The sequence below is a fragment of the Pogona vitticeps genome, chromosome ZW-PAR, assembly GCF_051106095.1.
Source record: "Pogona vitticeps strain Pit_001003342236 chromosome ZW-PAR, PviZW2.1, whole genome shotgun sequence".
Lineage (NCBI taxonomy): Eukaryota > Metazoa > Chordata > Lepidosauria > Squamata > Agamidae > Pogona > Pogona vitticeps.
In genome coordinates, this window is record NC_135800.1 from 2,691,259 (window position 1) to 2,716,736 (window position 25,478).

At 46.5% G+C, this 25,478-nt stretch overlaps 1 protein-coding gene across 3 annotated transcripts in view; it reads right to left on the reverse strand.

Annotated features, from left to right (window-relative positions):
* DDX31 (DEAD-box helicase 31) overlaps positions 1–25,459 on the reverse strand; it is a 38,959-nt gene extending 13,500 nt beyond the window's left edge. The window contains exons 1-18 of one of the 3 annotated variants that reach the window (XM_072984918.2): positions 25,304–25,459; positions 24,310–24,466; positions 22,663–22,898; positions 21,956–22,031; positions 21,620–21,663; positions 20,770–20,840; positions 20,355–20,419; positions 19,589–19,633; positions 19,168–19,209; positions 18,794–18,858; positions 17,066–17,185; positions 16,500–16,606; positions 15,878–16,119; positions 14,899–15,075; positions 14,739–14,798; positions 9,236–9,286; positions 7,605–7,744; positions 1,305–1,386 (exon numbers count right to left, since the gene is read on the reverse strand). In XM_072984918.2, coding sequence (XP_072841019.2) covers positions 1,305–1,386; positions 7,605–7,744; positions 9,236–9,286; positions 14,739–14,798; positions 14,899–15,075; positions 15,878–16,119; positions 16,500–16,606; positions 17,066–17,185; positions 18,794–18,858; positions 19,168–19,209; positions 19,589–19,633; positions 20,355–20,419; positions 20,770–20,840; positions 21,620–21,663; positions 21,956–22,031; positions 22,663–22,898; positions 24,310–24,426 — 1,740 coding nt within the window. In that variant the 5' untranslated portion in view covers positions 24,427–24,466; positions 25,304–25,459. Of the gene's footprint in view, positions 1–1,304; positions 1,387–7,604; positions 7,745–9,235; positions 9,287–14,738; positions 14,799–14,898; positions 15,076–15,877; positions 16,120–16,499; positions 16,607–17,065; positions 17,186–18,793; positions 18,859–19,167; positions 19,210–19,588; positions 19,634–20,354; positions 20,420–20,769; positions 20,841–21,619; positions 21,664–21,955; positions 22,032–22,662; positions 22,899–24,309; positions 24,781–25,303 lie in introns of all 3 variants that reach the window. The other 2 variants (XM_078382800.1, XR_013539679.1) reach the window with 2 other exon arrangements.
* Positions 25,460–25,478: the final 19 nt, after the last annotated feature.

The following is a 25,478-nucleotide window of genomic DNA, read 5'->3' on the forward strand; positions in this document are numbered from 1 at the left end:
AAAATGTAACTTTCCTCATCAATGATGATCCCCGACCAAAGAAAAGTAATTTTCCCCATCTCTGATCACCCTAGGCAGATAGACCAGGGTTTAGAAATCCACCGAGAATCCTGGTTTATTCTGTTATACTTGCAACGCAATTAACCATGGTTAGTGTTAACCATGGTTAACTATGTTGCAGGTATAACCTAATAATGTGGTTACAGTAAACTTCGAAAGCAGCACAAGAGAGGCTAACAAATTCCCAGAATGTTCCTGATTTCTTCTCCACGGTTTAGATCCTAAAGACCCTAAATTTGCTGACCTTTAACGAGCCACAGAAGCATGATGTTTTCATTCTAAAAGACTAATGTGGTTACATCTTTGGAAACTTGGACTAAGTCTGCTCCAAGTCGTAGGTATGTACATATCAAGGGCAGAGAAGTGGGGTTATTTTGAAGAAAATCCAAATTTCAGAGGGTTACACATACAACAGAAGAAAAGGCTGCCTGTAATAGATGCTCTTTCCTTTTTTTGAGCAAAAGGTGACGAAGTTAACCACGTGTGGCTGGATGATTCCAAAAGAAGCCCACATACAAAATGAAGGCTTTTGTTTTTAGTAACTTTTTCGCCCAGCAAATTCTACCCTGCTCCTGTGGAATCCCCTTAGGAAGTCAGCCCTCCCCCCCCAAACAGCTACTACCCCCTTTTGCCTCGGTAGCAAACGCACAGATCAAATTTATTCTCTTTGTAGCCAGGTGAAGATTCACATACCCAGGCACGGCGGCATATATATTTCATGCGGCTAAAGATAAAAAATACATTTTACAGGTGCTCGGTTGGCATCTCTTCCCCGCCGGCTTCTCGGAGAAGCCCCAAAACACACACACACACACACACATCCTCCAAAGAGGTGGTGTTTTTATCATGGACGCAGGCGAGGCCAGACAGAAAAAAAGGGGATCAGGGTGAATTTCACAACGGAGCTGCAGCACAATTTTTTTACAATTTGGGGGAAAAAACTGAAAACACAGTGCGGGTAGAGGATAATCAGAGAATAGTTCAATTTCCACGCTGACCTCTTTGTAGCCGCTGGATGTTGACGCACGCCGGGGAGGACTAGAATCCGGACGATATTATTTCCAGTCGCTTATTTGTAGTGTTGGCATTACTGGGCCAAAAAGAAAGGCAGAAAAGAAAAAACCTAGCCAGCTTCCACAATGTGCTTCTGACGTCTGGTCGCCTGGACTGGAGTTTCATACTCACCCTAGACGACCAGGAAGAACCAACGAGGAAAAGTTGCTACTTCTTTTTGAACCGCTCACCTTATTTCTCCAGTGGCTGCCCACGAAACGATCATCTTTCATCAAGCTGGACAGGACAGATTCCATCTTCATCTCCAAAACACTGCCGTGTGGTGGTGGGCAGGACGGGATGAGACAAAATAAGTACATGGATTGTTAGTTAAGGATGAATTAAGGAAAGAGGAATTCAAAGAGGGCTCTGCCTCTCTGTTGTGAGTTCTCTTTCCCTCTCTCTTTTGTCCGCTGAAGTGTGTGGTGTTTTTTTTTTAATCTCTTCCCAAGTATAAGTAATGAGACATTTCCATTCTTTTCTCCTACCACTGAGACTGTAAGTGCCAGTTAAGGAGAAACGGGTTATCTGGGGGAACTTGAAGCTATTCTCTTCTGTCCGTCTCTGTACTTCGACTACAGAGCAAAAGGAATTTAAGCAAAATTCAAAACTCCAAAATCTTGGGAAAATGAACGGCGATACCTCCTGACTTACTCTTTCATGAGGGGGTGGGCACACCGCACTCTCCTCCTCCTTTTTTAAGAGGGCAGGGTATTTTGCCTCTGTGCTCCAGGGCAGCATAGGTAAGATGCCAACATTATGAGTTACGACTCTCTCCAAAGCCAGGGGCTTTATCCACTACAGCACAGTGCCTCAGACATCTTTGGGAAGGCGGGTGGGTCAAAAGGAAGGGGTCTGTTGATGTGCTATCAACGGATCCCATGAATTTTCCAAGTTCAGGTTCTAGAAGCATGGACTTGCTTCCACATCTATTTATTCATGATTAGTTAAGATTTATATTCTGGTTCTCCGTTGTCCTCCTGTTGCTTTCACAACAACCCTGTGAAGGAAGTACATCAGGGTTGAGAAATTCAAATAGTTCCACAGCTCAGTAGCAGATCCAGAACCAGGCTCTCCAAAGAGTCAGAGAAAACCACTCTTAACCCCCTTACACCACGCTGGCTCAAGCCCAAAGGGGCAAAATTCCAAAGAAAAACACCCCCTGGATCCGGCCATCAGCCTTCATAAACCCCAACACTCGAACCCAGGACCTTGTCGTTCCCTTACAATTATTTTGTCACTCCAAACATCAGCTGTTTAAAACGGCAAGGAGAGAAATCTCTCCTTGCATTCTGGGGCAGAAAAGGTTGCTCAGCCCCGCATGTGAATGAAAACGTCAAAGCCTCCGACAGTGATGTTTTCTTCTTCTTCTGGAGATGTCAAAATAAACTCACACACACGCATAGACACACACACAGCCCGACGAATTGATAAGCGGACTTGATTCGCACAGCGGGGAAGCGCATCGTGACGCGCCGTCGGCTCGTGCTTTCACGGGGAGGATCGGCTTCCTTTTATAAAGTTCGTTAGGCACCGGTTAGGAAATAAAGCCATCGACTGATGAGCTGTCTAAAAAACTCCCTCGCTCGGGAAACAACACCACGGCACTTTTCAAACCCATCCACCGCCACCCGCTTCCACGTCTTGCTTGAATGAACCGCAAAAAGACGCCAGCAAAATATTTACACATGGAGCAAAACGGGGAAAAATGACTTGGAGCCGAGCTCAGTATTCTTCTCGTTATCTTTTTTTCCCCTCTTCTCTAAAATGAGATCTATTAAGTCACAAAAGCGGAGCGTGTGGCATGCCACCTCGGCTTCGGGAACTAACTTTCTAAAGACGGCCCAAAATGGGTCACAAAGAGACCGACAATTGTACTAATTTCATGTTACGACTTTAAGAGGAAAAGTAGTTTTACGGTTATCCGAGGCTGGAAGAAAAAGTTGCACAGAACCGGTCGTCAGGAAAATGGGTAGAGTAGTTTTTGTTTATTTGTTTTTAAAGACAAATAAAAATTTATAGCTATTTTCTTAAAAGAATAGAATACAGAATCAACATTTTGCTTTTCACGAGACTTGTGTTCTCCCTAATACAGTGGTGCCTCGCAAGACCAATGTAATTCGTTCCGTGAGTAGCGCTGTCTTGCGAAAAAATCGTCTTCCGAAAAGAGGTTTCCCATAGGAATGCATTGCAATGCATTCCTATGGGAACCTCGCAAGGCGAATGAAATTTTTTTATCTTGTGAGGCATCAGTCTCAGAGAAAAAAAGCGCCTTGCGAAGCACGGCCATAGAAGAAGCCGTCTTGCGAGGCACCATAGCGATCGAAAAAACCATTCGTCTTGCGGTTTTTTCATCCTGCGAGGCATTCGTCTTGCGAGGCACCACTGTTTTAGGAGATTTTTTAAAAATACAGTATGACTTTTCCTGTGTGCGAGAGATTCCTGCTTACTTATTGATCGCACAGCAGGCAAATCTACCATGAAATTCTGTTTGGCCCAAGCGCTATCATGATCATCATCTTAGATCTGCAGAGCTGGAAGGGACCCTATAAGATCATGGAGTCCAGTCCCTTGTAAAGGAAGCCCTGTGGGGGGAATTCGAACTCCCAACCTCTGAGTCCACAGCCAGAGGCCTAAACCACAACTGAGCTATCCCACAGCTCCACCCTAATGCAACAGGTATAATATCGATGCGGATTCCATAACCTGCAGTAAATTTGCCTGTGAATGAACGACCATTTGCATTACACTCTTAAAACCCACAGGATCTGGGCTTCTATTTTAATCGTTAAAACAGAAAGCAATGCTATTATTTAGCTAGTCAGACAGCCAGCTTCTCCCTGGACTGGCTGGATAGCTCAGTGGTTGAGCTCGCTGGCTGCGGACCCAGAGGCTGCGAGTTCGATTCCCCGTTGTGTCTCCTTGATAGGGTCTGGCTCGGTGATCCCGAGGGTCCCTTTCAGTTCTGTTGACTGCACACAGTTATATAGCTGGTTGGATAGTTGAGTGGTTTAGATCTCTGGCTGCGGACCCAGATTGTCGGGAGTATTATAAATTCGATGCTCGCTTTAATGTGATGATCTATGTCATGGTGTTTTAATATTGCAATTTGTTCTGTTTTCTCTTACCTATATTTTTCTTTTAAACCTGCTTTGCAGCTGTATTGGGTTTTCCGAGAGAGAGAGAAATGATAACACAATAACACAGATCAACACCACCATCTGAATTTTCAGCTTCTTCCTGGTGCTCTAGCTGCAAACGGAACGGACACAATCCGAGAGGTGACGAGGCAAATTCAAGGGGCCACCCCCAATCCTCCACGGAAGGGGGCCCCACCATGCCCCCAAAGGGCTCCAGATGGCAATTATTTAAATTAAAAAAACAAACAAACCAGGAATTGCCCAGATTTTCAGCAGAAATCTTGGAGATTCCCCTCTTAAAGCCGAAGAGGAGGGAGGGAAAAAACCGGGAGGCAAATTTTGACACACACACACCCCAAAAAAACCCCCCAAAGTGTGAGATTTTGAATTTGGAAGAGAGGGGGGGTGGCTTTCGGGGCTAAAAAGATGGTCCGTGGGGTTGGGGGGGTCACATGGGGTCCAGAAACGGCACTGTGCACACCCCAGGCCTAGGGAATTGGTCTTATAAGAACCCCCCACACCAAAACCCTGCAAGAGACCCAGGGAACATTTGTGCAAACCGCTCATCACCCACCGCCCTCCCCGCCCAACAACCTTGAAAAAGCCAAAATCCGGGGCGCCGAAGTCCCCGAGGCGAGAAATCAGAGGCCTCACCCCACAAAAAATTATAGGCGGTACACGTTATAGGCGTTAACCTCTCAAATAATATGAGAAACATCTGTTTTTCCTCCAGGGCACAGATGTGGGCCATCACACAGCCCCCTCTCCCCAACTCGGAGGACGGATGAAAAGGAGGCAGCCGTTCGCCCGCGTTTGTCAGCTCAGAGGAAACATCATCTTCGGCCCCCAACGAGCTCAAAACTGCAATAAGTATCACCATAATGATCCTGTTGCCATCGGTTAGTTCAGCTTCATTTGTTAAAGAGAGAGAGAGGAGGAGGCCTAACCCTTTTTCAAAACGTGGCCGGATGGTTGGGGTTTTTTGCCTCGCCGCGCCAGACCGGCACATGGCGCGCCTTCTGCCTCGTTGGCCACACACTGAATTTGTCAGGATCAATTTCCACAAGGCTCCGTTTACAAGCGGAAAGGGCAATTAGATGTGATGGTACGGGCGGCCCGGGGCTTGGAGATGTCTACCCAAATCGGATCTGTAATCCATTAAACCTGCTACTGGCTCCCCCTCTTTTTCACACAAACACACACACAGACAAACACACAGACTTCTCCGAACTGCGCCCAGGTTTGGTCACCTGGCTCCGTTAAACAGGTGCTGAAATCCAGCCTTTTCAACACACCACCAGCGCTGTAAGGCCCAAAAAGAGTTTTTGGCGTAAAGCCGTTGCGTGTGGGGCGATGGTTTCTCCTCATGTGCCTCCGACTTATGGTGAACCTGTGAAGGAGTGATCTCCAAAATGTCCCTGTCCTCAACTGCCCTGCTCAGATCTTGCAAACTCAAACCGATGGCTTCCTTGAGGGAGTCGGTCCATTTCGTGTTATTGGGTCTTCCTCTTTTCCTGCTGCTTCGACCTTTCCTAGCATTATCGTCTCTTCCAGGGGAATCCTGCCTCGTTGAGACGTGTCCAAAGTTTAGGACAGCTTCGGCTTCAACGTTTTTGACTCCACAGAGAGTTCAGGCTTGATTTGATCTAGGACCCCACTTATAAAATGAGAGCGTTAGAATGGGGAGATTCAGGTTTTATTAGCCATGAATTTCACTGCAGGACTTAGGGCCACCGAATCAATCTCTTCCTGACTGGACTACCTCACGAGGCCGTTGCACGGACGGACGGGGGAAGAGAAAAGCCAAGTATGTTCCCAAATAAAAAACCAACCAATATAATAAACAGCGACTCCAATACATAAATAAGAAAACAACATTACTTATTATTATTGAGGGTGGAGGAGTGATCATTATTGATAGGATAATGATGATTATGAACGTTCAAACTTTGTCTTTCCTTATTAGAGTCTAAGCTAATGGTACACATAAAACTACGCTGCTAAAACCAAATCCTACCAACATTTAACATTGCCAGAAATTAAAATAACAAAACTGTCTTTTGAAAAGCAAGGCAGAACTTTAGCAGCACTATAATCTAAACTTACTTCCCGCCCTTCCCCGTCTCTCTCTCTCTCACACACACACCCAGCATGAAACCTCGGTAGTAAGGTCCCTTTAAAGGAGGGAAGACGGACCCAACCTCTTCATAAGGTGAGAGGCTTTCTAAGCAGAACGGCTGAGTCAAGCGTTGTGACTCAAAGGAAAGGAAAACCAATGGTCAAGGAGGGCCCCCTCCGGAGGCCAATTCCGACCGGGAGCTCTCCGTGGTGCTGAACCCTACTTCCCTCGAACAAAAAAAATTAAAAATAATCAGTTCGGACTAAAACCCAGAACGGATTTGCCAACTCAGGGAAGTGGCCTCCACTACGGAGCGTGGACTGAGAGTCGGGGGAAGAAAGCGGAGAGGGTGGTTTCACCCAACCTCCCATGTCCAACAACTTATCATAAATGCTCAATATAACAAGAGGACACCTGTAAACAAATAAACGTTCTTCTGGGGGGGGGGGGAAGAGCAGCTTGCTTCTCTCCTGGTAGGACACAGATCCTTGGAAAGAGTGATAAATACTAATCGTGTGCTGTCAAGTCAATCCTGACCCTTCTCAGGGTATTTCTAGATAGAGAAGACTCAGAAGTGGTTTGCCATTCCCTTCTTCTGGGGACATCCTGGGATTATGCAGCTTGCCCAAGGCCCCCCAGGCTGGCTTTTCTCCCTGGAATTGAACTCAACTCCCAACTTCTGGCTCTGCAGCCAGAGACCTAAACCACATCTATCCAGCCAGCTAATTTTGATTTATGACTTATTTTCAGGGGTTTCCAAGTAGAGGATGCTCAGACGTGCATCCCTTCCTCTAGGGGGCGCTCTGGGACGGTGCAGCTTGCCCAAGGCTACCCAGGCTGGCTCTTCTCCCAGGAGGCCCAGTGGGGGGGGGAATTCGAACTCCCAACCTCTTGCTCCACAGAGACCCAACCAGCTTGCAAAGAATGATAGTGGAATACAAAATGCAAGATATATATCCAAGGGTACTATTTTGCTCAGTAATTGTGGTATTTTCAATTAACATGTCCGACCCTTAATTCTCTCCCTTATATATCTATATATAACTTGCCCTCTTGTCTGACTTTCTTCTAAAGCAAGAGAATGCCTATCTTCCACCCACATCCGGCGCATGCAGCTGCTTTATTAGCTGGAGTCGGTGACAAAGTTTGCTTGCCAGCCGGAGAGGAAGGTTTCGGGAGGGGGGGGTGCGTGTGTGTGACTATATGTGCGTGCACTGACGCTTGTGACTCACTTAATCTTGTGAGAAGCCAGGAAGGTGACATATTCCGCCTCTGAAGGTGTGAGGACGAGCAAGCTGTTCCCGCGACTGCCAATTCGAGCTGTCCTCCCGATTCGGTGGACGTATTCGGCGAGCGAAGCCGGAGGATTATACTTCAAAAATAAAAAATAAAAAAAGACGTTAACACAACGGGGAAGCAGTGGAGGAGGTGTTGGTTCGGGTGGGTAGAAAAGGGAGACAAATTAACAGAGAGCAGGCATGGTTAATTATGAAAAAAAAATCATTTGTAATTGTAAGCAAAACACAATCTCAAATGTCATGTTTTTTTTTTAAGGAGGAGTAAAGACGTGGCTTATCAGAACCCATCATAGTCATGTCTCCACAACCATCATTCACTGCTAGAGCCATAACAAGGATTTTTGACATATGAATGTGACACATCGGCCAAGCTGTCTCTCTGCGCCGTTTCCCTTTCTTTACAAAATTCGTTTCTACAGGAGGCTGAATCTGTCTGCTCTTTAAAAAAAAAAAAAACACGTTCGCTGCTCGGCATAGGATCGGGACAACAGAGAGACAGAAAGAGAGAGAGAGAGAGAAACTTTGCAGAGTTCCTTACAATATTATCAGCTGAGGGCTAAAATAATTGGTTTTCCTTCCAGCTTCCTGACATCCAGGACTCCGAGGAGGACTGCCAGCGAACAAGCCCAGTTCACGTTGTATTTTAAGGCCCATTCACACATTACATATTTCTATTGCAGGCGCAGCGCTAAGATGTTTTAAAACAGTGGGGGATAACAGGTGGACAGGTTACCAGCCTCTACTTCTTCTGACCTTCTTCTTAAAAGAAGGAGAATTGGGATCTTGGAAATATTGAAGAAATATCGTCCAGACGTTGAAATATAGGAAGGGAGTGTGTGTCAAAAACCGGAAGGTGACCTCCAGTTAATTTTGGTTTGAGCTGGAGAGTGTGTTTTGAGTGACGTACAGAATATGCGCTCAATTCTTTTTGCTCAAAACAAAGCGTGCAAGCGTCATGCATCTTGCTTTAAAGGACAAGTGCACTTCCTAGGAAACGCAGTTCTCTTTTAAAACAAGGCGTGCATGCTCGCACAGCTGGTTTTAAGCAAAACAAGTTGTCAAAGGCACTCAATCTTTGCTCAAAAGAAAGCATGCAAACGTTATGCATCTTGCTTAAAAGGCCAAGTGCACTTCCTAGGAAATGCAGTTCTCTTTTAAAACAAGGCGTGCACGCTCGCACACCTGGTTTTAAGCAAAACAAGTTGTCAAAGGCACTCAATCTATGCTCAAAACAAAGCGTGCAAGCGTCATGCATCTTGCTTAAAAGGCCAAGTGCACTTCCTAGGAAATGCAGTTCTCTTTTAAAACAAGGCGTGCACGCTCGCACACCTGATTTTAAGCAAAACAAGTTGTCAAAGGCACTCAATCTTTGCTCAAAACAAAGCGTGCAAGCGTCATGCATCTTGCTTAAAAGGCCAAGTGCACTTCCTAGGAAAGGCAGTTCTCTTTTAAAACAAGGCGTGCACCCTCGCACACCTGGTTTTAAGCAAAACAAGTCATTCAAAGCACCTCCGCCCCCTGATTTCAGCAGCACTGTACAAAACTGAGCGTGTAGAAAAACCTACCTGGACGATCCAGGTGACTCTTGGCAGGTGTAATCCACGAGCAGCAACGTCCTGGACGGAAAAAGAAATCGCAGATGTTAAAGAGTCCATTGTGACTTGAAAGGTTACTATCAAAGGAGGTGGCAAACCTTGTTTTTCCCCCTAGAGCCTGAATTTCCAGCATGGGAATCACCCGCACTGTTTCGGTCTAAAATCATGCGGCCAGGGAAGGCGTTTTGAGCAAAATACAAGGAAATAGAATAATTTACTGTTTTTTAGCTTTGATATGATCTTATTTATTTGTTTGGCTTTTATACCACCCATCTAGACGAATCTACTCTGGGCGGTTTACAGTACCAAAAAAGGCAATAATAAATAAACAAACAAACAAACAAACAAGGACACGTAAGGACACGTCATCATGAGCTCAAGCGACAGGAAGCCAGATATCCGCTGAACATCAGGGGGGGGAAAAAAAACTTCCTAACTGTTAGAATAGTATGACAACAGATCCAATATCTTCAGGAGGTGGGGAAGCGCTCCAAAACCGGAGGGAGGCCTTTTAAGAGAAAAACTGGACTGCCATCTGTCAAGATCTGCTTGGGATTTGAATTCCAGCCTTGAGCGGGTGTGTGTGTGTCGGACTCCGTGGCTTTCACACCCACGCCGTGCACCGTCCAACTCCATCATCCTCTGATCTAGACTTCCCACCCTTGGCGTGAGAACACAAGGCGAGCCTTGCCAGAGGAGAAGAGGGCCAAGCGCTGCGTTTCAAATCAGAAGCCTCCATGAACCGCACGTTAAACTTTATTCCAGTCTCCTTCCTATTATCCTGATCCAGACATTCAGCGCCGTTCGGCTACAGAAATCGCCCTGCGCAATGCCAGCGAACCGCGTGTGCCTCTCCTGTGATAACCTTCGCTCTGTGTGTGTGTGTGTGTGTGTGTGTGTGTGTGATCAACTGGACCTTAATGGAAGAAAACGGAAAGGCAAACAGGTATATTTTTCTGCTTGCCGGCTATCAGGACATGATGGGAGTCCTATTGAGCCGATCTTTGCTCTTTTGCTTTCCTCGAGCCGTGCCCAAAAACAGGAGATTAAAACTGGGTGGGTGGGGGGACAATCGCTCCGGCATGATGAGATGCCAAGATCCTGGATTCGGCATCAAGGAACGAGCAGAGTCACGAATCCAGTGGGCAGGCGAGAGGGATTTACGGCGCCCAACGGTGATCGGCACCCAGCCGCCGCCTGTGCCCAGCCGGCTTGACGAAGTCAAAGCCACTGCCAAAAGAGGTTATTAGTTTAAGCAGATCAAGGCACGGCGCCGTGCGAAGCCGTAACGAGGATGCAAATGGAGCGCCGCTCGTTTCCAGCCTTTTGCCCCTCCTCTGGCGCAATTAAAGGCAGATGCCTCTCAACACGATCAAATTGTGTCTCTCTCTCTCTCTTGCAAACACAAACACACCTGGTACCCAGTTGGTCTATTTCTACACGCCCCACCGCAGCTCTCCCCAAGAGAGATGAAAATCTTTTTTTTTTGGTTCAAATCATCCTTCTCCCCCCTCCTCCTGCACCCCCAACGCCATACAACAAAGCCGATCTCATTTCTCTGACCTTCGAGATCAGTAGAATGGGGGCAGAAGGCCACATCAACATTTCAGAGGAAAAATTCAAGTTTATCCTTTTTTTTCAAGAAAGGAGCACAGAGCAACAGGGAAACCGAGCAGGCCGAAGGGGGGACCCTGAACTAAAATCCAGAAACAGAGTCCTCAGATGGTCAAGGACCACTGGCACGGTCAAGGTGGAAAGGACCTGGTGCAGGAGGACCTCCATATCCACTAAGGATTGGGTGCAAGCTCCACTGTGGATACTGAAAATGGTGGATAATAGGGAACACTGGAGATACAGTGGACCCTCAACTTACAGATGGCTCGACTTACAGACTTTTCGAGTTACAGACCTCTCTGGCTGCAAAATTTAGGTTTGACTTGCAGCCAGAAAATCGACTTACAGACCAGAAAAAAAGCCAAAATGGAACAAAAATGGCTGGTTACGGATTAATCGGTTTTCAATGCATTGTAAGTCAAAGGAGACTCGACCTACAGACGTTTCGACCTGCAGCCACTGTTCCAATACGGATTAATTCCGTAAGTAGAGGGTCCACTGTAGATATAGATAAAAGGGAAAAAAACACACAAAAAAATCATTTTAATGTGCATTGCAAGAATTGGCCACTAGAGGGTGCCACAGACAGTGCTATGTATTCTTCACGAAGGTGTATTCATAGCACAGCCTCTGGCTGGTTCTGGTAATACACGGGAAAAATACTTTTTTTTCCTGGATTTTTGAAATATTTTTAATATTTTCAGATTGGGGATAAGCGAAACCGTGAACACTGATTCCCCAGATAAGGGGATCCTACAGTATTGATACCAGGCTTGGCCGACCCAAAAGGTCCATACCAGCAGCCAGTCAGAGGCCCCAAGGTTGCCATGCGTTTGCTCCCGTCTGTGTCTAAAAGGAGGTTCCGTTAACTTTTAGGGCACGTCTCCTGCCGTCTTTTTATTCAGCTCCCGACTGAGGACTTAATCCTGTGGCTTCCTTTCCGGAGTCGATCCATCTTGTGTTATTGGGTCTTCCTCTTTTCCTGCTGCCTTCCCTCTTTCCCACCATGGATGGGCTTTTTCCAGAGACCCCTGCCTTCTCAGGACGGGCCCAAATGTAGGGCGGCCTCGATTCCAGCAATTTTTTTGCCTCCATAGATAGTTTAGGCTTAATTTGATCTAGGACCCCCCACGGGTCTATCTTTCCAGCAGTCCGGGGTCACCACCAAGCTCTCCTCCGGCACCACATTCCAAAGAAATAATTCATTTCCTGCCAGTTTTCTTTACCGTCCAACTTTCTCACCCATACGTGATGATCAGAAAGACATGATTGTGGCCTTGATCTCCAGGGACACATCCTGACACTTGACGATCTTTTCTAATTCCTTCGCCCCCTGCTCTTCTGAATCTCAGTCTTCTTCTGATTTCTTGGCTCCCGTCTCCCTTCGGATTGATAACGGAACGAAGGGACTCAACTTGTCTTACAGAGGCCTAAAATCCCACGTCCTCAGCTCTACCGAGGCCCCAAATTGAGGGCAAAGGAGTCGCGGCGAAGACTTTTTTTGTGACAGGCAGTCGGTGGTAAGGCCTTGAAGTGCCCCGGTCTTGACAACTGGCAGCCGACGTGAAGCCTTAGAGGTACAGATGGAAGGCAGCATATTCGGGCGCCAGCGCTGTCAGTTGGATTAAAATGACTCATTTATTTACCAAAACAGAAGCACACCAAAGCGTTTTAATGAAACAGGCGGAGAGGAAGAAGGAGGCAGAGCCGGCCAAGCGGAGGTAGCAGCTTCTTCCACCGGCTGCCAAGAATCATTATAGCCGAGCGTGGAAAGCCATCGGCAGGGAAGAGAAACCCCCCCCGTCGGCCGGGCGACAGATTGTACGGTGTAATCCGAGGAGGAAAGGAAAGGGAGCGCGGAGAGATGACAGAGGATGAGAGCGCTGGGCCACCACCACCACCCCCCGGCAGAAAACTGGCAAGAGTAGTTAGCGTGATGGAAGTCAACCGGCAGAGCGTCGTCTCCGGAATCATCTTCTTTCGCCGAAATCGCTTTCAAAAACGGCCTCTCCCCGTGAGGAGAAAAGGAGGAACTCTACGTTTTCAGATTGCCCTTTAAGACTCAAAAATTTGCCACAAAACCGAATCCCCTGGTTTCTGAGGGACTTCTGAACCTCTTGTTGGGTCTCTCCATGGCAGAAAAAAAACGGGTCTATACGGTGGGAAAATGGCTCCCAATCATGGGTCTTCAGGTGTTCTCGGACTACCACTCCCAGATGCCCCGGCCAGCACAGAAGTTGGTGAAGGCTTCTGGGAGTTGTAGTCCATCTGGAGGACTCAAGGTTGGGAACCACTGCAGTAGAAGACGGACGGAGAGCAGAAAAAGACATTTTGGCTATGAAAGATGGGAACTTAGGGTTGTGAGAACGAGGGATATCACGGAAACCTTAAAGTCTCTTTTCGGAAGACATTTTGATTCCTGAGGCGTAGAATGTAAAGCTCTTTCTGCCACCACCACTCTTCCCATGCTGGAAGAACGTCACAATTAATCGAAATCACGTCATGAAGCGGTCGCCCTTGTGTTTAAGCTTTGCCGGACGAGGTAGGCCGGCTACTTCACTCTGGCCGAACCGACAAGGCCCGTTTTATGTCTCGAAGCTTCAGGCGTGAGCGAAACCCACATTTCTGGCGGTCCTCCTCGATCTCTCTGTGGTGGCATTCCGACGAGTTCGTCCTCTGAAGGAAGCCGTTCGTAACCGGGTTCAAAAACAACCCAGGCGCCGATGCAAAGGAAAACGTTTACCTCAAAAAAATACTTGAATCGTCGTGGTGATTCGAAGTCGTGAAGGAGAGGGCACGACCCAGGTGGAAGGAGGGGACCGAGAGAGAAAGGAAAAGAGGTTGCTTCTTATTATCATAGTGGGGTCACTCAAGGGTTGGTCGTTGATGGAAGTTTATCAAAATCCAGGAGGGCTAACGAAGTTTAATCTCTCAAGATGAACAGACAGGCGGAAAAGCCTTCGATGAAAGGTGCCTTCGATGAGTTAGACCGCACATGTCCTCAGAAAGGTGTCTCTGATTCACCAAGCGGTAGCGTTTATAGAACAAAATCTGAAGACTTGGCGATACTACTACTACATATAATTCCACGTCCTAATTCTCTGCAACTTTTCCTCAGAAGAGTGACAGATAATCTCTTCTCCTTATCACAACAAAAACACACTGATCACCATAATCGCCCATCTCCTGAAAAGGACAAAAGCTGATCCCACAGCTATTAAATACTCAACTCCCAAACAAACTGCACCAGAGCACAGAGTGCTACTCCTGTCCTCTGAAGACGCCGGCCACAGAGACTGGCGAAACGTTGGGAAGAACCACCTCCAGAACACGACGGAGGCAGCCAGACCTTTTCTGTAATGACTCGTGATGGCTGTAATTTACACGTTGGCGGGGGGAGGCTGTCACCCAGCCGCCCGCTTTCCCCTGGCCAACAGCTGCTGCGAGGAGTGAGCAAACGGGGTAGTGAAGCTGTAAGTAGATACACCAGGTGGACAGAAACCAAAAAAGGCAGGATGTTAAGAGCGATCCAACACCCGCAGGGGACAAGCCGCTCTGATCTTGCCCTTGAAGGCTGCTCGAACAGCAAATTCTTCTTCTAGCAAACCACGCGATCAGGTTTGGCCTCCAACCCTGAGGTTTTTTATTTCCTCGCTTAACCATGAGGACTAGCCACCCACCCGTGGAGTCGCAGGAATTAGAAAGCCACAGGGCAAGCAACCCACCCTCGCTTCTCCTCCTCGTATTTTTCCAGACACCTTACTCCAAATTCATTCCAGTCTCCTGCAACCAGTTGGCAAAAGACACTACTGGAATCCAGTTGCCTTGAGCGGCTTTCGTTTCTTCTTTGGCAACTTACTGTGCAGAATAAGACGCCCTCCTTCGATCGGAGGAAATCCTGGAAGACGGACGTCCTCTCCTAAAAGAACAAGAACAGCAAAAAAAATAGGTATTTTTCCCGGAAAATTTTACCCCACAGAGAAAGGAGGATTCTGAGCGGATCCGTGAAGGGCACTTACCTCCTGCTTCATGTCACCATGCAGGCGCAGGAGGGCTAACGGGGAAGAGAGAGGCTGTGACTGCTTTGGGCCTCCCGGTTCGGGGTCCCCATCCAAGACTTTTCGGAAGAGCGCGTGGTGGAAGTCCACCTGTTCGCAACTGGAGAAAAAGACCACCATCTTGTTGCGTTTCTCGAACTGCAGGGATTGAAATACACCAAAAGAGATGATAAAGAGAAGATTCCACACCGGGATACCATTAGCAGCAAAGGAGAAATGCCACTACATGGAATCAACTATTTGGTTCTTATTTTAAACTAGAAGTTTCTAGTCCTCATGGGTTTGTAAAGACAGGCTTGAGAGCGTGTGGGTAATATTATCAGCGATTCAGAGTCTGATTATTTTCACCGCCATGACTAGCAAAATTATCGCCAAGGAGGCAGTTTTAATCAAAGACGCAACATCACAAAAAACGAAACACAAGTCATACAAAATAGAACCAGTCCCAGCAGAATTGGCCCTTAAGCAGTGAAGTGTAACAGTGTTTAATTACTTTTATCATTACAGGGGCTGCGACTTTATTAGGTAGACATGTTTTACACGAAAGAACAGTATTCTGTTGCTGTTCTTTTTTAAAAAGAACCACAAAATGAATTTATGTAGTTACTTAAGAATAGCAAGGGAGTAAAGGCTGATTTTTAAGGTAACTGCAAACGGTAACAAGCAAATGATAAAAGAATCTCCAAGCAGTAACTAATTCCTTTTCGGAAACAATTTCGCAAGCTCTGGTCAAATTCACCCCAGTCAAGATGCAACCAGGACGAGGAAGAAGACGACACTTTAAGGCTAGACTACCGCAATGCCTTCCATGTGGGGCTGCACCCGGGAGACACCGTTGGTCGGCCCATGGAACCAACCATCTTCTTTATCCAATGAGAACACGGGGACCGAGAAGGCCCGCCTTCTTGCCCCCTCCAGGCGCCATGAGCCAGGGTCTCACCTTAAATTTCCCCAGGACGAAAGCCGCCAGCATCACCAGCCTCAGCTTGCTCGGGACGACCACCACGTTCTGTTGTAGCTCTTCTGGCACAGCAAAACCCTCCCCTTCCACGCTTGTAGGGGGACCGACATCTCCCTCCCGAGCAGTCACTCGCAGGTGGGCGCCGTCCGAGCCTTGCGATTCCCCCGCCATGGAAATGCTGACCGGATTCTGCAGGCTGATGTCTGCTAACCTCGAAACTCCTAACACAGGGAGGTGAAAAACGACTGAAATCTCAAGGAAACTGAACAAATGGAAGGGCGGGTGATAAAGGAAGACTCCCGTACCTATGGGATCAATATCCGCTGATTCACTTATCCACTGCCAGAAAAATACTAAATAAATCCTCCCAGGAATAAGTATTTCCAGGGTGTATTTACCAGACACAGACACTAGACGGAGCCAGAGACCATGCAATGTATCATGTCCCGCTCTTCCGCGGTTCTCAGTATCCGCAGAGGGGCGGGAGGCGCTCGGAACCAAACCTCCAAACTGTGGTCCTATGGGGATCTGTCCCATTTATCACTTTCTTTTGGTTGGCTACCCCAATTTAAAAAAAGGGAACCGACACCACAGGGCTTACCTTCCGTAAGCGTGGCTGATAAAAGAACATTTTGACGCTTCTCACCGCCTGCGTTTACAGCGTTCAAGATGGCAGTGACGGCCTTCTCAAAACCCAGATCCAGGATTCTGTGAAACAGAATGAATACAGAATGTATAAATTCACCAAAAGAAGACCTCAACTCCTGATATAAAGCAGCTGCTTATTTTCATTTCATAAAACGTTTTGCGTCTCTATTGAGATCCAGGATCTCTGGATGAGCAATCTCCAGACTGTCCTGTTATCAAGAGCCCTGCTGATTTCTTGAAAAACGCAAGCCAGTGGCTTCATTGAGGGTGTCAGTTTATCTCGCATTATCCCGTCTTCCTCTTTTCCTGCTGCTTTCAGCTTTTGCCAGCATTACTGTCTTCTCCAGAAAATCCTGCCTTCTCAAGATGTGGCCAAAGTTAAGACAGCCTCTGTTTCATCATCTTTGGTATAAATCATGACATGGATTATAAAAAAGAGGGTGGCCCTCCTTTCCCCCAACCCCCCAATAGGGAGATCTCCTAGTCAACAGCAATGCACTCAGTGACCAACCGGCTTACCTGTCGGCCTCATCCAGGATCAGCCACCGGACTCGGCGGAAATGAAGGCATTTCGTGGAGTTTATATGGTCCACCAGGCGGCCCGGAGTGGCAATCAAGATGTTTATCCCTTTACGTATTCTGATAGAGCAAAAAAAGGGAACATCTTCAGAGTGGGCTTGGCTGGAAGGGGGAAGTTAAGCTGCCTCCAGACTAGATTCAGACTCACATTGGGGAAAAACAAGAAATCATTCATCCATCCATCCATCCATTCGATTTCTATACCACTCATTTGACCAATGGCCACTCTGAGTGGTTGACAACAGACAAGAATAGAAATGAAGTTAAAAAGAAAAATGAAAATTAAATTAACATGGCATTTAAATCCCGCAGTGGCTTCCAGGTAGAACAGAACCACCGAATCAATGACTCAGTTGTGAGCTCTCTGGTCCAATAGGCGGACTCTACCCTATTCTATCAAATTGCATGGCTGCTCTTTGAGAATTAGAAGGGTACCCCAAGATTCCAGGAAAGGGCTCAGCACGGATATGCAGTGGTGCCCCGCATAGCGACGTTAATCCATTCCAGGATTAACGTCGCTATCCGGATTTGTCGCTATGTGGGGGGGAAAACCCCATAGGAACGCATTAAACTCCGTTTAATGTGTTCCTATTGGGGAAAAACTCACCGGTAAGCGAAGATTCCCCCATCCGGCCGCCATTTTCGTTGCCCGGTAAGCGAGGGCAGGGCGCGAAAACGCTGCAGGCGGCCATTTTGCTGATCCGGTGGCCATTTTGGAACCGCCGATCAGCTGTTTTCTAAACAATCGCAATGCGAAGATCGGTAATGCGATCACATTAGCGATAGCAAAAAACGCGTCGCTATGCGGATTCGTTGTTAAACGGTGCGCTCATTATGTGAGGCACCACTGTAATCTGTGGTTCCTGAATCAGCACCAGATGCTTATTTTTCCCTGAATTAAAACTACCATAATCAAGGATGGGGTACCTATCTAAGACCCCAATCACCGTCTGTTTCCCAGGATTTCCCCCTAAAATTAAGGGAAAATAAGCTATGGGCAGAGAGATCTGTTGGATGTTTCTGCACATAGCTTATTCCACCCCACCACCCAAAAAGCAACCTCTATGATTCTTCAAGGCCCATACCACAAAGCAGAAGTCGTCCACATTTTGCACAAGTTATGTGACGTGCATTTTTGTGCTTACACGGCAACAGCAAAACAAAAAGCATTTGACTGCTCTTGGTAAACCCATCTTTAGGTTGCCGTGAAGACCACAGCCCCCACTAAAGCTGCTGTTTCTACTGCCGGCTCAAGCCTTTCCTGCTAAGAAAATGTAGAATTTTTGCAAGAGGTCTGGAGGGAAAGGGAAGATTTAGGAGAGAAAGTGGGGGAGGAGATCGATCCATCCCCCAAAAAAAAGAAGGAAACTAACAGAACGAGCCAATGGGGAGCAACGGCGATCATCGAGGACGAAAACTCTCATCAACATTTTAAAAGCAGAGAGATGTGAACACACTTCCTGCTGGCTTGGCCGTCCGTCGGCTGTAAGACACACGGTGGGGAGCACTCACAAGCTGATCTGGAGTCACACGCCTCCTTCTGCACTCAAATTTTTTTTTAAGACACCCCGGGAGAGAGTGGCAGATGAAAGAACCCGAAGGGAAGAGAGGGAGCTCAAAAAGGAAACGGGGGAAAAAAAACAGAATTTGATGAAGCCGGCACCCTACCTGGATTTTTCCGACTTCTTTTTTTCTCCTCCCATCAGGACGCCGGGCACGATCCAGGTGAACGGCTAGACAGAGCAGGAACGGAAAGGGGAAGAAGGAAAGCAGTAAAAACTTTTGGGAAACAAAGAGGTAAGGCTTTAGGACGAGAGATGGGCACAGTTCGGAGGTTCGTCTCAGTTCGTCTGCACGGCAGTACAAGGTCCTTGCCCCGCCTCTTTGGCTGATCGCCCATTCAGGCGAGGGGGCGGGACAGGTTTTTGCCGGGGATTGGCTCATAGAAATTATCAGAGAGAAAGACGGAACAAAACCCAGATAAATCTCAGGCCAAGTGAGCAGAGCACGAAAACGTGCCCTTTTCTGCCATCAAGCCTTACCTTTAACAGTTTCTGGATCGTTTCAAAACTCTGGAGGGCCAGCTGCAGAGAAGAAGGGAATTAGATCTCATTAATTGGTGCAAACATCAGGTGTCCCCGACCATTTTCAGCATCGGTTCTGACTTATAGCATTCTAATGCTCTCACCATGTTACGAGCCTCCTGGCTCGTAACCTCTTACACGAGGCAGCAACAAAAAACCATCCCAATGAAAAGGAAAGGCAAGAAAGCAAAGTGGGTGTCCAGTGAGGCCTTATAAAGAGGAGAGAAGGGAAACGAAATGCAAGGGAGAGAGGGAAAGTTACAGAAAGCGGAATGCAGACTTCCAAAGAATAGCAAAGAGAGACGAGAGGGCCTTCTTAAATAAACAGTGCAGAGAAATAAGAGAAATATAATAGAAAACGTGTGAAAATGTTACTTACCTCTCGGGTTGGAACCAAGACTAGAGCGTAGGGCCCATCGCTGCGCTATGAAAACAAGAGAGACGGAAGGAGAACCAAGCGATCAAAACTTGAAACATGGGGCTGCTGTTGAGTGCCGTCAAGCTGCTTCTGATTTGGAGCAACCTTTTCAGGATTTTCCAGATGCCCGAGATGTTTAAGGAGTGATTTATCTTAGCAAGACCTGGTATGTTTCTATGGCCATGAGGAGATTTAAACCCAGGTCTTTCGAGTCCTTAGTTCCACTGTACAGTCGTGCCCTACTTAACAATTGCCCCGCATTACGACAAATCCGGTCTACGACGATGTTTTTGCGATCGTAACAGCAATCACAAAACGATGTTTTAAATGTTTTTTTTCCCGCTTTGCGAAGATCAGTTCCCTGCTTCCGGAATAGATTCTGCACATTACGTCAATCAAAACAGCTGATCGGCGGGTTTTCAAAATGGCCACCGGGTGCTCAAAATGGCTCCCCGCTGTGCTTAGGAACGGATTTCTCGCTATACAGGCACCGAAAATGGCTGCCATATGGAGGATCTTCACTAGACGGTGAGTTTTTATCCCATTGGAACGCATTAACCAGATTTTAATGTGTTTCAATGGGTTTATTATTTTCGCTTTACGGCGATTTCGCTGGAACGAATTAACGTCGTTAAGCGAGGCGCCACTGTACCACAACACACATAGGTCAATGCAAGAGAGACAAATAGAAGAGCGAACCAAAGATCTCTGGCTGCCGCACACCTACCTGTATTTTGGGCTCTGCTCGTTGCAAAGATTGTACGAGAGGGACACCGTAGGCAAGCGTTTTACCTTTAAGAAAATTGGGATAATAGGGAGTAGATAAAAAAACATTATTTGGTTCCCTATAAGAAGAGGGAAGTATTAATTTCAACGTTGACCCTCCATAAAGGCAATGCAAAATACAGTTCCCATAATAATCGTGTGCCACCACATTGATTCCAACTTATGGTGACCCTTTTCAGCAGTAAAGGAGAAAATAAAATTGCAGGAAGGTTTCTCTATGAAGCACTGCTCCGGGGCTACACGTCCGTAAAAGTGACTATGCTTCTTCCAACTGCCAAAAAAAGGCTCACCCTGTAAAACCCGCCCAACCCTGAGCATTCCTGACCCTCAGAAATAAGAGATGGCTCAACACTCACCGGAACCAGTCTGTGATCTCACCAAAGCATCTCTGCCCTCCAGGAGCACAGGAATCGTCTGCTTCTGAACACTGGGCAGCCAAGTTTAGCAAGCACCAGAGGAAAGAGAGAAGAGAAAAATGAAAATCTCCGTGGAAACAGAGCATTAATAGCTGTTTCACCAGTTCATATAATGAACCAGACCCCCTTATCCACGGGTTCGATATCTGCTGATTCACTTATCCGCTGCCTGAAGATATGAAAGAAAAAACCCCAGAAATACCTATTTGTACATACTTCCAGGGTGTATTTATTAGAACTGGCTACTAAAGGGAGCTAGAGACTATGCTATGTGTAGCGTTCACTATCATCCGCATGTTCCAGCATCTGCGGGGGGCAGGAAGGAGCTCGGAACCGATATCCCATGGATACAATGGTCTTTCTGCAGTTGTGAACAATGGCTGGAGGTTTTTTAGGTACTGCATACACTTGAAAAAATACAGTAACAACAAATTTTCCTCCAAGCATATTTCACTACAATACCTATCATCCCCACTGCAAGGTAAGGGGACTGCACTTTAAGATACTTAGAGAATGTCAAGTTAGAGAAAGCGGTTCCAGCAACTTGCGATTGCTTAGGGTCGTCACTTTATAATTTTTAAAATTCATATGAGTTAACAAAAGCCACTGACACCATCACCCCCCTTGGGGGGGTGTTAGAAAATTATTAAATAAACAAATGAATGTACCATGTTTTTTTTCTCCTTTTCCCCGGTACTTAAAAGCAGAAATATCAGTTCACGTACGTATAATTCAACCAAATGTCTGAATTTATCCTAGTGTTACTTTCGCAGCTAAGTTTTTTTTTTACCTGGTCATGTTAGAGATCTTCAAAACCGAGGTTATTGTCGAAACCTAAAGGATGGGGAAATGACAAGATCAATTATTTGACTCAAACAAGCATTTCAATGATTTAGTAACAGTCATGTTGCATTAAATTACATGACTGCCCTAAGCAGAAGACACAAATTTAATTAAGAAAGAAGCAAGTCGCAACCACCTCGCCCCTTACCCTTGTTTCTAAGAGTTTACTAGATATTGCTTCTAAAGTTTAAAAGATGTCCCTCTGGATGCTTTTATTTCAAGGGTCAAAACCGATGGAGCGGGGCGCCGTGTTGCACAGAGGATGATAAAAGCAAGCGCTTACTAGATGGGGGTGAAGCCGCAGCTGGTTGAAAGAATCGGAAGTAAAAATTTTCTCCTGTACCTGTTTCACCGACATTCTGTAAGAGGAATGAAGCAAGGCATTCATTTTGCAAAAAGAAATAAAATAAAATTCACAAGGCTATCATGCAACAGGGGGAAAAAATGGTTCATTTCATAAGGGTGGAAATTCGCTGAATTTTACACATATTTATCTCCACCAACGCCCAGCGATTCTGGAATTGAAATCCACAGCATCCGAGAAGGCCGATATTTGAGGAACCAATATCAGAATCAAAATGTTCACTTTTTGAAATTCATTAATTTTAATCAAGTCTAGCAACACACATTTCCGCACTGAATTTTGCAATTCGCGAAGAAGTCGGCGTCTCCGGTTCGCACTGCTAGTTTCGGGCAGGAAATAAGATCGCCCACTTCTGAACTCGTGGCAATCAGCCACCGAGACATACAACGCCGGGCTTAATGGCAGTAGGTTTCCATAAAAGGATTCTGCCCGTGGATCGCGATAACAATCATTCAGTCGTTTTTAAAATCATACTTTAGAATCTTATTGAAAATAATGGACAATCTTAATCCACAAAAGCTGGCATAGTTAATTTTAAGGGTTTATAAAGGTAACACTACTCTCGCATTTCTACAGAGTCTGTAAGCCCGTTTTTTACTTCTTTTAAGGAAACTGGGGTGAAATACCTCTGAATGTCTGGTATCTCAGGGTTGTTTTTGAAGAGAGAAGAAGTCTTAACAAAAGGCCTGCTCCCACCGTTCACGTCAGTCAAAGGCTTCTTCGAAGGAGGCGTTGGTTGCCCAGATCCCTTGAGGCCACTTTTCGGCTTCTTCGGTAGTTGCTTGGTTTGGGGTGAAGGTGAAACTGACGTCCGCTTTAGTGAGACCACTTCCTGTGGCTGCTCCAGTTTTCTTTTCACAGTCTTGAGAGGGGGGGGGGAAACAAGGAAACAGGATAACAAAGGGAACAATTTTAGTGACAAACAGAAGAACAAACCACAGTGAAGGCTGCACATTCCGCCCTCCATTATCTTCATCCCACCCAGAGGGGATTGCATTCAAGTTTCAGCTTAACCATGGTTTGTTGCATCACCCAGGTCAACAAACCATGGTTAATATTAAACCCTGGTTAGTTTCAAACAAGCCAACTTCAGACCATATTTCCTGAAACTGACTGGTTTAAATCATTCCTGTTTAAGACTGCCTATTGTTCAGGGTCTGAGTGACATTAAGTCGTACTCGATCAAAGGCGGAAGCATAAACCACCAAATTACTGCTCCTGTCCATTTGGGTTGACAAAGCATGCACACCCTTCTACTGTGGCACACCAAATAATAGTTTGGCACCATTGGGCACCCAGCAGATAAACCAAAGATCTCCCACTAACTCCCAAGGAGTAGCAGCAACACAGGAATCCAATATATCAGCCGGCTGTCACGTTGGGAAAACTCATTTACCATGACAGATCAGAGCAAATATTGGAATTAAGCATGACCCTAAAAAACCCCACAGAACTCCTCAACACATGAGCTGACAGGCCATCGTTCATATCTGAAGTTTTTCAAAGAGCAGAGAGAGAAATCTTTATGCGCTGAAGGCTCCAGGATAACAGCTGCTTAAAATCAGTGGCACAGATGCTGGCAGTGGGCGGGTACAGAGGAGTTTACAACCTGAACCAATGCTGAAATATGGCGGAGAAACTAATAATAATAATAATAATCTCGGAATTGCAGAGGTGGAAGGGATCCTCTGGATCATCAAGTCAAGGAGGCACCTCGGGGGAATCAAACTCCCAACCTCTGGCTTCACAGCCGGAGACTTAAACCACTTTAAATTCCCCTACTGAGCCATGAAAAGCCTGAGAAGAACTCGCCACTCACCTTAAGCGACTACCCAAGTTTGTTGTGAAAATAAAGGGGGTGGGAGAAAACTAAGGATGGCCTAAAGCTTTTTTTAAAAGCAAACAAGGCATATCCAAAACGACACCCTTTCCAACTCAAGGTGTACAAAACAATACCCAGCAACAGCCGCATTGCTTTGGCACAGAAGGAAGGAAAAACATTTCCAAGCATTCCCCCGCCCTCATTAGCAGTAAAATACAAGATCAATTAAATCACACCGGACAGTCCGAGACAGAGAGAGAGATCAAGGCGCCAGAGGTCCCTCAATGTGTTTCGTGGTTCAGCGCGGCGAGCATCCCAGATCAGTTCTCGTTACTCGTCTTCCCAACTCTTTCGTCATGTTACCAAAGCACCGTCAAAATCCCGGGGAAAAAAGAATGAAGGCATAGCTCGGCTTTCGAGTCCTCGCCTGCCCGTTGCCACGAAGCCGTACCTTTTTCTCCTCGCCACGTCGTGGCTTACAGCAGGTCTTCCATCCTTTCGGATGCTGGGATGGTCCAGGAGGCACCGAGGAGTGCGCGTTGATCAGCAAGCCGTCCTCCGTCTCCATGGCGGCTGGGAGCAAGGAAGAGTTTCTGGCCGGAGGCCTCCTAAGGAGGAGGAAATCAAAATTAAATTAAAGCCAGGCTTTTTTAAAAGGGGAGAAGCTGAGAAACGGCCGCCAGCCTTCGGCGGCGTGGTGCGCCTTGAGTCACGGTCCCATCCAGACCCCTATGCGGCCGCTCCGGTGGAAGGGCTCCGGACCCAGGCACCTAGCAAGATTTCCTTTGGAAAACAGCCACATCAACAACCTCTAAAAGTCAGATTACTTGCATTTTTAATTTTTAAATAACAGTAGAGACCAACGATGATACTTTCTCTTTTTTTTCTGAATTCACGTGAGCATTACCGGATGGATCAGACCCTGTGCGGACATAAGACGGGAGGCACAGACGGAAAAGGCAAAAAAAAAAAAAGTGAACAAAAATCAAATTAAATCAAATAGCCAAAGCTTCAAAGAAACCAAAACCCCTGTTTTAAAAATGTTGCTGAAAAGGAGTTCCAATAACAGCAATGCCAACATGGAAGCAAAATGCAATTATAAATACTAGACACTGCTAACTACTAGTAACTGATACAGTACTATTGTTACTGCCTCAGTAACGACAATAACATATAATAGTTAATCCAGCAATAATGGCTAATTAACCTCATTAGTGCTAGTTAGCAACGCTACCTAAGAGCAAGGCCTATTAATAATAATAATGACAATATGAACTATGAGGGGGAGTAACAATAATGCCCATTGCCATTAATAATGAGACGAACAGATAAGACATTATTGCAAATAGCCCAATACTAGCAATTAGGATTATTAATTAATGACTAGGGTTTTTTTTTTAAATCAGTTTCCCTGAGTCCCAAGCAGGGCTAGGGCACGCACTCACCCGCAGCGCCTGGACCACCTTCCGCCCCGACGCGTGTCTCACCAAGGAAATATGACGATTCACACGAACAAGGCGAAGGCGCGCACGTGTCTTCCCGCTGAAGGGGGAGAGGGGGCTTTTAAGCGCAGGCACCGCGCTGGCCACCTATTCCCCCCCCCCAGAGTGGGAGGGGGAA